General features: G+C 41.5%; 1 protein-coding gene across 1 annotated transcript in view; it reads right to left on the bottom strand.

The window, feature by feature from the left end:
* The window catches only part of LOC122969681 (calcium-binding mitochondrial carrier protein Aralar2), a 50171-nt gene extending 46832 nt beyond the window's left edge, over positions 1-3339 (bottom strand). Inside the window, exons 1-3 of the mRNA XM_044335590.1 lie at positions 3094-3339; positions 1205-1258; positions 893-1035 (exon numbers count right to left, since the gene is read on the bottom strand). Coding sequence (XP_044191525.1) covers positions 893-1035; positions 1205-1258; positions 3094-3105 — 209 coding nt within the window. The 5' untranslated portion in view covers positions 3106-3339. The remainder of the gene's footprint in view (positions 1-892; positions 1036-1204; positions 1259-3093) is intronic.
* Positions 3340-15834: the final 12495 nt, after the last annotated feature.

Genomic DNA, 15834 nt, shown 5'->3' with positions numbered 1-15834 from the left:
AAAACCCCCACTACTCCATCTCACCATCCTCTGTGCACACAGGCGCACACACACACACACACACACACACACACACACACACACACACACGCTCACTCACATACACCTTAAAGCAGATGTAATAACATGAAACTACGCAGCCATGTGCACTTTGCTCTTTGTAGAAGCCCAGGTGGTTACCATGGCAATGTGTTGTTTTTTTTTTTTTATCTTTTTTGACTTACCCTAACATTTTATTACCCATCATTATGTATCATTAAATACATACATATTAATGTAAAAAACAGGGGTGATGGGGATGGGGGAGGAGTAAGTGTGAAATTGGGGGTGTATCTACAAAGAAGGAAACACCTGAAAGGGGCCTTTGGTGGTTTGATGTCTCTTTGCTATATAATTCAAGTATGAACATCCCTCTATGCATTTTTTACACCAAAGGATTCAGTCATTGGTTTGTTTATGAAATGCAAAATAACACGAGAAAGCTAGTCATTCAAGATCAAAGGGATACATAATACATGTACTGATTCGGAGTCTGTCATTAGCTTACTACTTAGCAGTTGGCTTCGTATTAATAAGGAGAGAGAGATTTGTGGCTTAAAGCAAAACAATTTCACACTCAAATCAGCAACTTCTGCCAGGAATATTGTCCAACAACAATGATGTCAACCCTCACGAGACACTCTGTTGTTGATCCTCGATTTTGTAAAAAACTTGGCTATATCTGTATCTATCACATTATGTGCAAAACACTATTCCACTTACAATAGCAGCTATTCCTTAGATATACCCTCCCTCCAAGCTGCAAGGATTATCTAAACATTGTATATGTCATTTTAATTGTTCACCAGGCAATCATATACTAATTGTGTCTACAGTGATACACAACACCAACCCATCTTTCTTCTGGTCCACCACACCAGCCAGGAGCTTCGTGGCCTCGTCCGACAGCCGGATGTTTGTGTGGGCATGGAGGAAACGGTTCACAAAGTCCTCCGGTGACATGAAGCTCTCATCATTCTTCTTGACGCTGGCATACTGTAAAGACAAAAACAAATGGATATAGACACAAGGATGCATGCTGAGCTTTAGAATTTGCTCAAGAAAAAAACAAATAACACACAAAAAATGGAATAATGAGTGAAAGGCTTATCTGTTCAGAGGTTGACACAAAAGGGAAAACAAAAGTACATAAGTAAAATCCCACCTTTTCGAAAATGGCTTTCAACTCAGTGGGGTCGGCCCTCCTAGGCAGAACTGCCTGCAAAAGTAACAAGAAGTGAATGATATATAATAACACTTTCTAAATACAACTTACATACATAGTCAAGTTTGTATCCACACCACATTTATCCTAGTGCGTCTTGGTGCATCGTTTGTGCGTCACTGTAGATGATGCTGCTGGTGTGACTTTTTCTTTTTAAAAAAAGACTTTAACGTTCAGATGGAAGGAGTGGGTTCTTGTTTTTGCTTTGGTTGTGCCACAGGGACTTGTCTTTTGTTTCCAGGTTTGATCTGTAGAACGGGTCACTCAGTGACTCCTTCAAGGACTGATGCTGTGCTGACGGACTTTTAATGTTATGAATGCTGCAGAGATGATGCTGTGCTTTTGTTTAGTCTGTGCTGTTTCGGTTCTTGTTTATGTTCAAGATTCAAGAGATTCGAGATTAACTTCATTTTCCCACAGAGTGGGAAATTTCTCTTCGGCTTTTCACCCATAAAAAGACAACATTTCATATACAGAAAATATACAAAGTGTTAAATAACATATCAAGGTTCTAAAAAGTACCAAGGCAAACAGAGAAGACAAAAACATCAATAAAAAACAGAGAAAATCCCTTACATAAAAGGTTATCCAGTGCTCAGCCTGGCCTTATCTGCCACTACTTAAAAGTTTTATTGACACCGGAATAAATGAATTTTTAAGTTTACTTAGTCTGCTAGGAAGGACTCTGAACCTCCTACCAGAGGGCAGTAGCTGGTACTCAGCGTATAGAACATGGGATGGCTCAGTTACTATCCTATTGGCTTGCCTTAGGGTAGCCTGGTGGTAAGTCGACTGTAGAAACGTATGTTGTTTTACCCCTATAATCTTCCATGCAGTCTGCATCAGCTGGAACAGTTTGGTCTTTAGCTGCACAGAGAGGTTACTAAACCAAGCTGTGATGCCATATCTGATAAGGTTCTCCAAAACTGCCTGATAAAAGATTAACATAAATTTTTGATCAACACCATAAACTCTGAATCAACTTAGGAAATGCAGTCATTGTTGTGATCTGCTACACAGATTGTCCACATGGGTGTTCCAGGTTACTAAGTTGTCAGTAAAAACACCAAGATATTTGTATGAGGGGACCTGTGAGACGGTGTTATTGTGGAGGACCATGTGTTTATTTTTTGTCTTTTGTACTTATTCATTTGTATTAATGTTCTTTAAAAAATAGACTCAATAACAACTGAAATTTTAAAAAAAGACTCCAACAATGCAGCTGGTATCAACTGTTCAATTACATCACATCAATAGTGTATAGTATGACTTCTTAGAGTGTAAATTAATACAATTAAATCACAAACAATGACACTAAAACGGTGATAAAACTTTATCCTCAAGCCTGTAGGAACCTCTGGCACTTGCAGGTAGTTTATGACAGGGATGCCACAACATGTAGCATGAAGCTAACCAAGGTTACCGGTGTCTACCACCGGCTTTTTATTAGCAAAGACAGACCGGTGAAGAGGAGAAGGGGCCTGGGAGGAGCAGGGTGGATAAATTGCAGGACAGTGACATTATGCGCACGTTGCGTCACTTTTTAAAACACAACTCAGTCAGCTTGACTCAGGCACCATTAGCCAAATGTACATTAAGCAGCTAACCGGCTACTGTAAAGCCTCAATGTCATTGCTGTATGGCTGGTGTTAACCTCTAGCACATCCTCTTAGCAAGCTAACCGACAGACAGCGAGCACTCCCGGGCAGACAGCATTCCTGACACCGGGCTCTGCAGGACACGCTCTCGGGAACGAGCACATCCCCTGACAAGGCGAACAGTTCTTCAGAAATAGGAGAAACTGTTGTGGAAACAACTCATCTGCTTACCTTTGCTGCCATGCTAAGCAAGCTCACTGTCAGATCGTCCCGTTCACGTCCTCCTGCGTGACGACGTTCCCATGGAGATCACGCAGCCGGTGCAGTGAAAGGAGGATGAGAGAGGATAAGCCGCTGTGTGCACGTGGTGCAGGGCACGAGAGGTCACCGTCAACGGGTCAGTGCCTCGTGCATGTCACATCCATTCATTGATCCGTTAAAAACTGTGCTTGTGTATCTGTCCCCGTGTCTTATATTACACATATCTATATACTATAAATCCATTGTCATTTTGTTATCCTGTTTCATGCTGTATTTCTGTAGTTTCTTCCATTTTTCCCCCATTAAAGGTGTTTTATAGGGAGTTTTTCCTTATTCAAGTCAAGGGTCTAAGGACAGGATGTATTGCTATACAGACTGTAAAGCCCCCTGAGGCAAAAAAGTGACGATAAAATTGACTTGACTTGACTTGACTATTAAACTTGACCTGTTATTATCTCTCCTACTGTGTTTACAATGTTGTCTGGACAATTTGGGAAAGCCTTAAAACAGCTCCTGTACCACCTCTGTGTGTATGATCATTCAGATGGATTATTTAAGGGACCTACACAGATTCAGGGGCCCATAAGCAAGAGTCTCTGTTTGATTTGATTCAGTGGCTCAGTCCAAAATAGGAAAGTCTCCTGTTTTAATCCTGATCCTTTAATACTGAATATCTGCGGATAGCGAGCCTCATTTATAATATTTCTTATTATATTTATATTCATTTTTTCCTTAATACAGCTGCACGGTGCTCCATTAAAATTAGCAAAGCAATTTAAATATGTTTGACAGCAAAACAGCCCTGCTTTTAAGAAACAGAACCTGCATCACACACTTCCTTTAATGGTGTATTATGATATTTTGCTTTTTTTTGTATGATTTTTGTGGAGAAGTGTCAGTTTGGATGGTTTTGGAGAGGTTCTCTTCAACAACAGGAGTTTCAACCAACAACTTAACTTTAGAGTTAATGTTAACCTGCAAAAACCACCCCAATCAATGTTGTTGATTGTTCTTGTAGTTAAGAGGGAGGACATTTTATGTGTCTGTGCCAATGGTCTGTGCCCAGGGGCCTACTGACTCATACTCCGTACATGGTGATCATGCAAACAACTGGACCACTTTCTTTTTGAAAAGTCATTATCATACTCAAAAGCACACGTGTAATGGGACTTAATTATGCCTTCAACGGCATGTGGTGTGGTTTCTAGCCTCAAAGTATTTCTTTTTTTTTTCTGCTGCAGTATTCACTCTAAGCTTTATAATATATTAAACATGGTTATTTCTGTGTGGGTTTATTCTTATGAACATAGAGTCTCTTATTTACCTGGGAACAGAGGTCTGTAGATGTAAGATAAAAGCCTTAATTCCTTCCTTGTGCCTCTTCTTTCCTCACAGTAAATGGTTCCTATACTTTATTTCCAGCTTTTCCAACCCACCTGTGCTTTGTGCCAGGAAGGAAAAAGGTGCAGAGAGAATTTCATGACTACAAAAGCAAAGGTTAACATTACTCACAGCATAAAAACAATTTAAAAGGGAGCAAAAGGGCTCTAATGGCCCGACAGTCTTCAAAGAAAATGTATTTTGCGCTCAAAATAATTCATAGCTTTTTGCCGGTGGCTTTTCAGCTTCCCGGAGACCCAGCATGAACCACTGTATTTTTCCCAGCAGGCTCTCTGCTCCTCGCAAAATGGCCTTCGCCAGGGCATACCTCGCATCCCCTCCAAATATTGACAGCACCGAGTCCATTGCTTATTGGAAAAATGGCTGTAAGTAATGTTTTATCAGCCGATGCAATCTCCACACCTGTATTTTCTTCTGTCATATGACAATATTTGACAAGATTAATGATTTGATCCCATGACATTTTATTTCCCATCACTGTCAATCTGCCGGCAAACAACTCACTTACTTGTGGCATTTAGTGTAGGAAGCATGTAGCAGCGTTTGCTTTGCCCTTGTATTATTCATGAATTGCAAAATTTACTTGAGCCGTGTGAACTACAGTGTCTAGCAGCTCTGACGTGAAACTCTTGACTGTTTACATGGAAAATTCTTTTAAATTTAAACTCGACTTTGCTTGTCATGTCAGGAAAAGCTTTGTATATTCAGTCTCTATTTTTAGCGATCAAACCAACAATGATTCTGTCAGCCGCCAAAGAGTTAGCGGGTAATAATGATAAACCTTGTGCCCTTTGAACTTCCATGGCTTCAGGGGTCTCCTGCCCTCGTCCCCAAGGGCCCACGTGTCTTGACAGCTAGAGCGATGAGTGGCGGACGGCTGTCTCAATCTCTCCCTGCTATTTTTAACCCACCCTAAACACAGAGCTACCAAAATAGGCCCGAGCTCTAAACAAATGATTAATAGGGCACTTAGGGTCTCCCCACTGACCAGCGTGTCCCTATTAACAGCCAATAACGGAGGCCCTCTGGGGTCAAAAGGTTTAAAGACTTTCTAATAAAAGTAACAAGAGACATGGAGATGTGTTTTAGAGGAGAAAAAGTTGTGTCTCAGTTTGAAATGCTGACAAGTTAATAATCCCTTCTCAAATGGCCCTACCGCAGTAAAATGGCCAGTTTGTTCTTACTTTTATTGCTATCATCTGTCAGTCACTCACATCTTTCTTTCTTTTTTTCTGCCTCTTCTTAAGTGGACTGAAAGAGCTAAAACAGCTTTACAGTAAATGTTCTCGCCGGGGCTTTATTCTCTTTCCCCGCTCTTTCCTTTCTTTTTTGGTTGAATGTGAATTCTTATTGTAGTTTTAGGCAGGAAATGCCTAATGGATTCCCAAAGACGTATTCATGACATGGTAATGAGATTCAAATTTGTAAGACATTTTTGACCTGAAAAAAGAGGCCACTTGTGGCAGTGGCTTTGTCCTGTTTTCCAGAGCGCAAGAATACCGTTTCTGTCACTTTCACTATTCCTAATGTCATTTCAGACTGTATGGGATGGAGATACAAAGCGGTTAAAAAGAGTTCAGATGTGGAAATAACTGAGGAGTATATTGCTCTGTCACTTGTTGTCAAAACAAAGTTTCCTAATCGTGGATCTAAACTACGAGTGCCAAAAACCAAAATTGATGGAGAGCACGGGTCAATGGCAAGTTGCACTGTATTTTCATCTATCTTTTTTTTATGCAATTCGTGAAAATGCAGTGTTTTCCTTTGCCATATAAAACTGATTTTAAATATGTTGTTTTTCAAGCTTTGGCAAAGTGTACTGTGATGTTACCAGTGGCTTTAGTGACTTTTTACCATTCAGTTAAATGGGCACACAGAGAAAAACTATTTTCTAGAAGTGAAAACATTTAAAAAGGATAAATCTGGGTTTTTTCAAATCAGCAAAATTAAATTTTATGCCCCCCTTTTGGGTGGTCCAGACCTAACCACCATCTTGATTCATCCAAAAATCCCTTTTTTTTTTCTTCACAGTTTTCAGTTAATCAGCTGATGCTCCATCTCAAACCTGCCAAGAGGAGGTGGGAGTGAAACGTCTTGCTCAACAACACGTCAGTACACACATGGCTGTTGATGGACACAGTGGCTATGAACCTGCAACCACTTGATTACAACAACTTTACTTCGCCCTCTAATTAAATATGTTTCATGTGAGAACCGAGACTGATGCCAAAGTCGTTCCAGTTGTGCTTCAGCATTTGAAAAACGCAAACTCGGAGATGAAAACACCCCATTGTGCAACTGCAAACCATAGCAAACTTCGCATTTGCCAAAGTGGGAGTTTTATATAACTTGGGAACAGACACACGGCAGACAGGCTGCCCAGATAGTGTGGGACGACTCAGACAAATCTGTTTTGCATAAAAGATAGGAAGGTGGTGAGAGGAGAAATGATGGGAGAAAACAGCATGGTGGGGACCTTCTTATTTAAAAAACTCTCCAATCCATCTAATATGCTGTATTTACAAGACAAAAACTGTGTCTCATGACAAATGTGACATTTTGTGCTTCTTTTATGCTTCTTTATGGTAAACTACCTCTCCCATAAGAAAAACAATTTATACAAAAAAAACCTATTACATTCTTTCTTTTTTGGCCATATAACCTAGTTCACTCTGTATGCATAGTCTCTGCTGTCTGTCTAACAACAAAACAATCCCTCTTATAATCTACTTTCATTTCTCCAAAGTTGGTTGTCAAACACCATCCTTAATCATCATACATAACATACACTGCATTAAAGTGGCATTCTTGTAAACACCATATCTGTAATAGCATGTGACAAGCTGCCTTTGTTTACACCATAATAACTGGGTGTTTGAATAACTTCTCAGTGACTTTAAGTAACCAGCCAGACTCACTCTGCTTCCATTCAGCTGTGCAGTGTGATAACCTGGACTGACGTTTGGCTTGGAGTGGACTGTGGATTAAATCAAACAGTAGGCTGAATGGATTTCTCAGTCATTTCACCTTCAGACATGGGAGTGCATTTCCTGCACACACATTACGGATATAGTGTGCATCCGCTTGTCTCATTATGCAAATACTGACGTGTGCATTCATAAACATGTGAGTCACACTTAAGGTTGATATCAGCCACACCCCCCCTACATACACACACACACTCACACACATTTATTTGAAGCACCAGCTTTGCTTCCTCTGCACGCTCTCCCTCTTTTCCATCTGCCGTGAAACTCTCCTAAAACCTCAAGGAGGGCTGTCTTTGCTGTAGCTTCTGGATGAATCTGTTTAGAATCTTTCAGTTCAGATGAAGCGCTACACTAACCATACTTCAGGGCATCTGGGATGGGTTGGGGGCCTGGGGAAGCAAGGGAAGGGGTGGATGGGAGCTTTTGAGATGGTCCAGACAGGCTAGTGGGCAGGCTGAAGCTCTTCTTTTCCACAACAAGGACCCACACTGAAGCTCAGACCCTGCAACCCGAGAGGGCACAGGGGTCCTCAGGCCTGCCTGAGTTGGGATAAATGAACCCAGATGCTTCCCGCAAATGCAGAGCGAGCGACCAGGCTGAGGGACGGAGGGAGGGAGGGAGCGAGGGAAGGAGTGGGGAGGGCGGGGGAGTAGGTGGTAGAAACAGAAAACAAGGAGGCTCACCTCTTTTTTTTTCTCTTCCCCCTGGTTGAGGCAGTTGTCTGTCAGATTCCTGCGCTTTCTCATAACCGCTGATCACAGAGGCCTACATGTGTGAGGAGCATTGTGGGAAATGATCAGAGGGGCATTTGTCTTTGAAGGAGAATGAGAGCAGCAGCAAATATTTAAGTCCTTTCCTGTTCCTCTTCCTGTCAAGCTGCCACCTGGACTGAAAGAGGAAGAGGGAGCGAGGGAATGTTCGAGAGCATGGTCGCATTTGTCATAATTACTTAATTGAAGTTCGCATTGATGCAGGTTTCAGAGTGGAGCTTTAGAATGTAACAAAAATAGTGTGATTAAATGTTTTTGAATGATTTATAGATTTGGAATTGCTATTCATCTCAACAGTGCGCTTGATACAAGATGCTGAGTTGTAACTGCTGATGGTTCCCATCTATATAATACCTGTCTCAGTTTTACTTTGAAAGAAAAGTTCAATATTTTAGGAAACGTTTATTCACATTCTTGCCAAGAGTTAGATAAGAAGGTCGATACTACTCTCCTATCTGGCCTGTCAATATAAGGCTACAGCTAGCAGCAGAGGGAAACAGCTAGCTTCATATTTAGCATAATGACATGACAGTGGTGTCAATCTTCTCATCTAAGTCTCAGCAAGAAAGTGAATAAATAACTCTCCCAAAAAGTTGAGCTATTCCTCTCAAACACCTATAATATGTTTGTCTGGTATCACTTGTGCTCTCACAGTGCTGATTGGAGCATGGAATTTGAGACGTGCAAATATCTTGGCCTTCTTTTCTTGACTGATTTTTGACTTGTTTGTCTTTTACAAACTAATGCTTACCAGTGGTGCACTTGCAAAGTGCAACTGTATCCTCAACCAGAGGTGGGTGGTGTAATAAAAAAAATACTAGCTGCATGACAAAATTGGAATGTGCCGATGCGTTCTTTCCTTCTTTACGCAGTAGCGCTTCAAAGCTCCTTTTCCACTGCAGACTGCAGCGATGTGTTTCTCACCAGGGACCTCGGGAGTAACCTGTGTCACTACCAATCTGCCAGGCCCTCCTGATGCCATCCAGATGCCCCATCCTGAAACACACACCGGCCTCTTTGTTTGCACCACTTTAGGTTTAGAGGCCTTTTTTTTTCACCACACTGGACATGCACTAACACATATACAGATGCACACACGCTTTTCCAATTCACAAGCATAGATACACACTTTCAAATCGACAAAGATGTTGGAATACACATATGCTCACCCACACACATTCACAAACCACCCCCTCTCTGAAGTGCATGCGGCAATAGGGAATAAACGACAAATTTCCTATTTCATTTCACAAAGTCTCGCCTGCTTAAGCTCACTCCTAACCTGCCTTGCCACGTCGGAAGACTAAGAGTTAAATTAGAGAGGACTACATTTCCTGAAATGAAACGACTGTCAACTCAACTTTGCTCCGTCATCTCAGAAGAGTGCAAGACAAACGCCCCAGTCCCTTCCATTCTGTTTTTGCGTAATGAACGGCAAACAGAATTTGAAATATCAAAGGAAATCATAATAAAAGGAATCACTCTCAAATGAATTATGAAAGAAAGTTGAGTTGTTTTAGTCTGTCTTTGATCTGTGAGATTTGTAATGAGCCAGTAGTATGTAGCTCCTGTATATGTCATCATGACCATTAGGAAGTGCTGACATCTATCTGATTAGGATGACAAAACAGTGAGCACCTGTGTGTGAGAGTGTGTGTGTGTGTTCTTGGATCGCCAAATGCCATTCACATCTGCCGTCGAAAGTGTCCGTGTGCTTGCACGAATGTATTTTTTGTGCATCTCCCCATCTGTACATATCTATTTACACTTTGCTTGTGTGTGCATTCTTGCACATTTGAGTGTATGTGAAAGTGTGTGCGTTTTTTGTTCTTCCACATCTGTGAGTGCGTGTGTGTGTGTGTGCGTGAGGATGAGAGAGTGCATGCCTGCGTGGTGTGCTGGCTGGCTGTCCTGCCTTGAGGGGAGATAAATGGCTGAGTGTTGTTGTTGTCCAGAGAGCAGACACTCAGACAGCCGCTCGCACATGATTAATTGTTTCCTTGTTGGGACTGGGACCAGTTGACTGTGGCTGGGCCAAGGCCTCCCACCCAGCCTTTTCCAGATGAATATGTGTATGTGTTTGTGTATGTGTGTGTGTGTGTGAGAGAGAGAGAGAGAGAGAGAAAAAGACAGTGATGAAAGGCAAAGACAGCAAAAGAGAGAGAGAGAATGTTATATCCTCTTTTATGAGTTTGTCTGTCACTGTACTCTCTTTTTAAACATATGCTATTGTTTTGAGCCTGGCCACACAGTTTAAGTGGTGAGGTTTTCGGTTGAATATGGTGAAAATGATCGATGTGATTTGAGGGGATGAATTTGTCCTGTAAACCTTTTTATGTTAACTTGGATTGTACAATGTTAAAGGTCTTTAATGGACTTTTTCCTGCGATTATTTTCCCCCCTTGGTGAAGTGATGATGCAGATACTGTGACATGTAATTAACCATGCTCTAATTACTTGGTCCATCTGAAACAAGCTCTATCGCTGTTGCCTTGAATCATGGCTGCACATTGATTTCTCATAGGTCAACACTGCTCAGGTTGATCTACAGTGATGCTGGGTTTCATGGGAGTGCATGAGTGAGTCTGATGATTGATTAATTACAATTATCAGAGGCCTGATAATTCACCAGAGATGATAATAACATCAAGTGTGCTTTATTGCTCTGGCGGAAAAAGTCTCTCCGGTGTCTAAATTGTCCCCCCTGTTAATTTCTCTTCCTTCACTGTCCAATGCTTTTAAGTGCAGCAGGACAGGTGGATGGCTGGTTTGGTGTGTTCAAATATTGGAGGTTTGGGAGGGGACGCGGGGTAAAAACCGGGAGAAAAAATAGCAAACAAACTCCCTAATTGCCAGGTATCATGGGTGTACGGGAAGGAAACGCGGCAGGGGGTGTTGTTGCCTCAGACGTCACAGTTAAAAACACGCTGCCATCCTCGCAGGGCCATTCGGCTCGGTTGCACATTGTGGTTTAATCATTGCATGAGGATGACTCACATGCAACACTGATTCACTTTACATTAGACCCTTAATCACAGCAGCTATTATCCCCCCTTTGTGTTGATAAAAGTATTGGACACCACCAAGACTTGTGTTTAATAGATGCAAAACATTTACTTAGTGAGAGTTTCTATTTCAGTTATGTGTAATTTGAAAGCGTAGGCGTGTTGTTGGCTGCTATCAGCCCGGTGTATGACTGACTTGGGTTGCTCATGGATGGAATAAAGCAGTATTGGTTTTGTTGGGATATTATGGGCCCACAATGTGTCATATTTCACAGGCAAGGATCTCATAACTCTACCTATAGCCTATTATATGCATTCTCTGTACTTCATGTTTCGCCTATATGAAATTATACATTTATCTGTCAAAGACCTGCGAGATGGATCGTGTCATAAACTGCACGGCTGAAACAGGGCACTCATAATCCGTCCTGACATCAAACCAAAGTCTTGTGTTTTCATAGTGACTCAACCACCAGGGATAACGTTAAACTGAAACATACCCATCTGTTTCTTTCTGTGTGCCAACACGTCAGATCGGGTTAAAATCCGGACGGGTTTAAGTGACAGTGAGGCCGCGGCGTGATCCCATACTGTCTCAACTATCCAGTGTCATGTTCACATGCTCGGATGAGTTTATCCTCATTTTCAGCTGAGTTGTGATGGCTCTCACAAAAAGCACCAAAAAAAGGGGGTTTCAGAGGAAAGCATGTAATATAAGCCAGGTATTGCATCTGTAACTTATATGTGTAACTAGGTGGGGTAAAATATTTCCATTTTAGATACTTTAGGATTCCGTCGACCACAAGTATGACATTTTTGGTCAAAATATAGCACTCGATGCTCACTGTAGAGTGAAGACATCTTTAGTTTTCTAATAAAATAATTGATGTGTCACCTTTTTTTTTTTATTAAAGGGAAATTCTGATTGGCTTTGGCTTTTTTGGGGGGGGCACACAATACTACATACCGTACTGTATACACGTTACACTGTATGCAGTACTGTACGTTATATTTCCTCAGGCTGTTTTCTGTATTTTCATGCAAATACTTCATACATATAAGCACAGAAAAGGCTGTAATTCATAACACTTCTCTATACATTGTTACTTTCTTTGCTTCCTTTGTGGATTTTACGTAAGCACAGTGTACAGTTTGAATATTTACATACATATTTGCTGTAAATTCACATATTTTTCTTTTAATTTTCCCATTTCTTGTCATTTCTCATACATGTAAACCTTTATTTCACTTTGCACATCATATTATTGGTATGTTTTTACATTGTACATATTTTGGGGTTCTTATGATCCCATAAAAAAAGGGGACAACCATTCAAGACTATACAGGATCATTTTGATGGGAATGAATAGAGCTGAAAAAGTAGCCTGTGGTCAGTCCATACTGGTTAATTGAGGCAGTTAGGGTAGAAGAGACTTAAAAGCCCCAGTCCTCCTTGACACTGATGGCTGTCCTATAAGGGACCCTCAGTAGGGCCCTCAGGTCTTTTGATAGGGCACTCGCCAGCGTCCTTTGGGGCTGTTTCACCCCCCACAATAAACAGGCAGCCCTTTGTCACCAGGAGTAGGGGGGTCTGGAGGGTTGCTCCTCGTTATTATTTTCTAAAGTAATTATACCTTATTATCTGTGTTTACTTTAGCGGGGGTGCGAGTGTGCAGGTGTGGGCCATTCGGCAGTGGGTTGGCAGTCTCACTGGTGAACGCACCCCTGAGTGTCCTTTTTTTTTGTTTTTTAACTCTCTCCCCTCCATCTTTACTTGAAGGTTTTTGGGGGTTTTAGTAGTAGTATTGTAGCCCCGCTGCTAATTTCAGCCCAACAAAAGAAACGTGCAATTAGGGCTATTATAGTAGCAGCTGCATGCTTCCTAGCTGTGCAACGACAGCTTCGTCTTCTCCCTGGCTCGGCGGTGGAGGGATTGGAGAGGAGAGAAGCAGAGAGAGCAGGCCCTGCAGCAGTTGGGAGAGAGCTGGAATGGTCACAGTAGCCTCCACTGTCTGCAGAAAAGACAGGAAAATATAGCCTTGGAGGCTGTTGTGTTTCTTCAGTGTGGACACAGCAGGGACTCTCGCCCACAGGCTCGTGGGCCTTGAGAACAATGGAACTGCCATCTCCCAACATGAAGTGTTATGAAATAGTCCTCGCCACAGTTCCATTGGCTGCTCTCTCGCATGAAGTCATGTGGTCTCAGGTCTCAGAACTGCGTGGGCCGAGGGAGATTTGCAAATAAGAAAATGCTTTTTGAAGAATTGGGGCTTTCACAAAGACAAGAATCGGTTTACAGAAATTGCTGCATTCAGTAGTTTTCCAATTAGACTGATCCTTAATGTAATCTGGTGAAAGTATAATACATAGCTTGGATTTCTGCGTGAAGACCAAACTTTGGCACCACTGGGACAGCGAACAATCCTTCTAAAAAGTTACCCATTGTTTTAAAGATTTAAAATGCAACCTTTCAGTGATGTCAAAATATTCAGCCAGCAGCTTGTTATTCAGGTCTTTCGTCAGTCAATATCGGAGACGGTAAGCATTCACTGTCAAGGTGAATCATGTGGGTCACAAAGGAACAACAAAAAAAAAAATGCTTGCACAAATTAAAGTCGTGATTAAATTGGATCAAAGAAAAACTAGTGCAGAGACACTGAAAAGCCTGGCAGATCTGTGCAGGGTTGAATATTGAGGGCCCATTGAGGCCCTCACGGCGTCAAACACAAGGGACCAATCTTACGCTCTCAGCACAAACAAAATGGTCACAGGTCCTCCTCTGTTGCTCTCACTTACCGATTCTCTCACATCACTGACTTCCCAACCCTTAGAATAATCATCTGGCCCAGGGCCTTTAGTTTCAAGGGCATAAACAGATCTCACTAACCCACATAGCCACATCTATGAGTCCGAGCTCATTGCATCCATTCGATGAACATGTGACTTTGCTTTATTTCCTGTGGCACAAGTCAAAAAAAAATATTTATTTTCATAATTGATACATACTGTATATCAGTAGCAGCTGGAGCATTGTCTTTCAATCACAATATGGGCTGTACACTCAGGAGAGCCGTTGGGTTGTGATTGGGATAATAACTCGTAGTAAACAGGGATTTTGTATTTTCCCCGAAGAGAACAAGAGACTGTCAGCATGCTTTCACTTGCCAACATTTAAATGATTGACCTGAGATAACAGATTTCCACTTCCACTTTTTTCAGCCTTCGATGCCAGAATCTGAATGTAACACTGTGAAGTCCAGAATTACTCTTTTCAAATATAAACTGATGCAAAACGGCAAATACCTCGCATTAACTTGTTAATAAATTTGTAATGTTGAAACTAGTCAAATCACTCCATATATATTCGTACCCTTTAGAAGCAGGCGGTAATGTGAAAGCACACAAGTAAACAGTATGTGGCTTAATTTACAATATTGTAAATTAAGGAAGGTCACACTTGTCTATCGTGCTGTTGAAACAATCTAAACAAATCTAAACTAATATTGTAAAGTCAAGATATGGTTTACTGATATTAGTATTACAGTGATTTTCTATTAGTTTTAATCACATAGTTACCATATATTTTATGCTGCAAATATCTATCAAGTCATTCTTGTCTGTAATTTGTCATGTTTCTATTTTTTTCATGATTCTAGTGCAGTGATCAATTTTATTTTTTTCATATTTTAAGTTGTTTCAAGGTACAGACATTCATTTCTAGAAAATTCTTAAGACAAGATGGTTTCTATTAGAAACGTGTTGACAGTATCTCATTGTACTGGCAGATTTTAGGACTTGATTATTGTTTGTCTTGCATTTAACACCTTATTCTTGACAGAAACTCACTATTACTATATAGTACTATAGCTACGATGCCTTAAAAAGTATGTTTTCTTCTAAAATGAGTAAAAGTTGCATAAAATGGAAATACTTCACTACAAAAATTGCACATAAATACAGTACTTGAGTAAATATATTTAGGTTACTTTCCACTCCTGGAGGAAGAAGATGGATGTTGTTTTCAGGATGAAAGCTGCTCTTGCAGCCTTGGTCTTACTGGCATCCATTTCACCTCATTAGGACCCTGGGACTGAGAGTCGACAAAACACTGAGAGAAATCATTTTGCCGGGGGAGTGTAGCGGGGATAAATTGGCCTCTGGTTCAGTACGAGAATCCCCGCTGTGCCAAGCGGAAGAGAAGGGCCTGGCTGGCAGTAGGGGCAGGCCCAGGCAAGGCAGGCTGGGAGGCCCCATGCTGAGACCCCCTCCCTGCCTCTGACAAACACGGCAGTGGATAATCTCTCCTTCAGGGACCCGGCCCAGCGCTGTGGGGCTGAAAGGGAAGGGGGCTGTTATACAGCACAGTGCAGAGGAACTGCCTCTGTATGTGTGTAGTATGCACTACGAACACACTTGTTTGCATTGTGTATTTCCACTGTGCACAGCTTATGTACATCTCCATTTCCCCTTGTGTACACTCTTTCTCTCCGTCTCCCTCACACAGACATCACTTTGACAGTTTCAATAAACAGAGGCTCACATAAA

The sequence above is a fragment of the Thunnus albacares genome, chromosome 19, assembly GCF_914725855.1.
Source record: "Thunnus albacares chromosome 19, fThuAlb1.1, whole genome shotgun sequence".
Lineage (NCBI taxonomy): Eukaryota > Metazoa > Chordata > Actinopteri > Scombriformes > Scombridae > Thunnus > Thunnus albacares.
The sequence above is the reverse complement of the archived record's forward strand: the minus strand, read 5'-3'. Positions and strand labels throughout refer to the sequence as shown.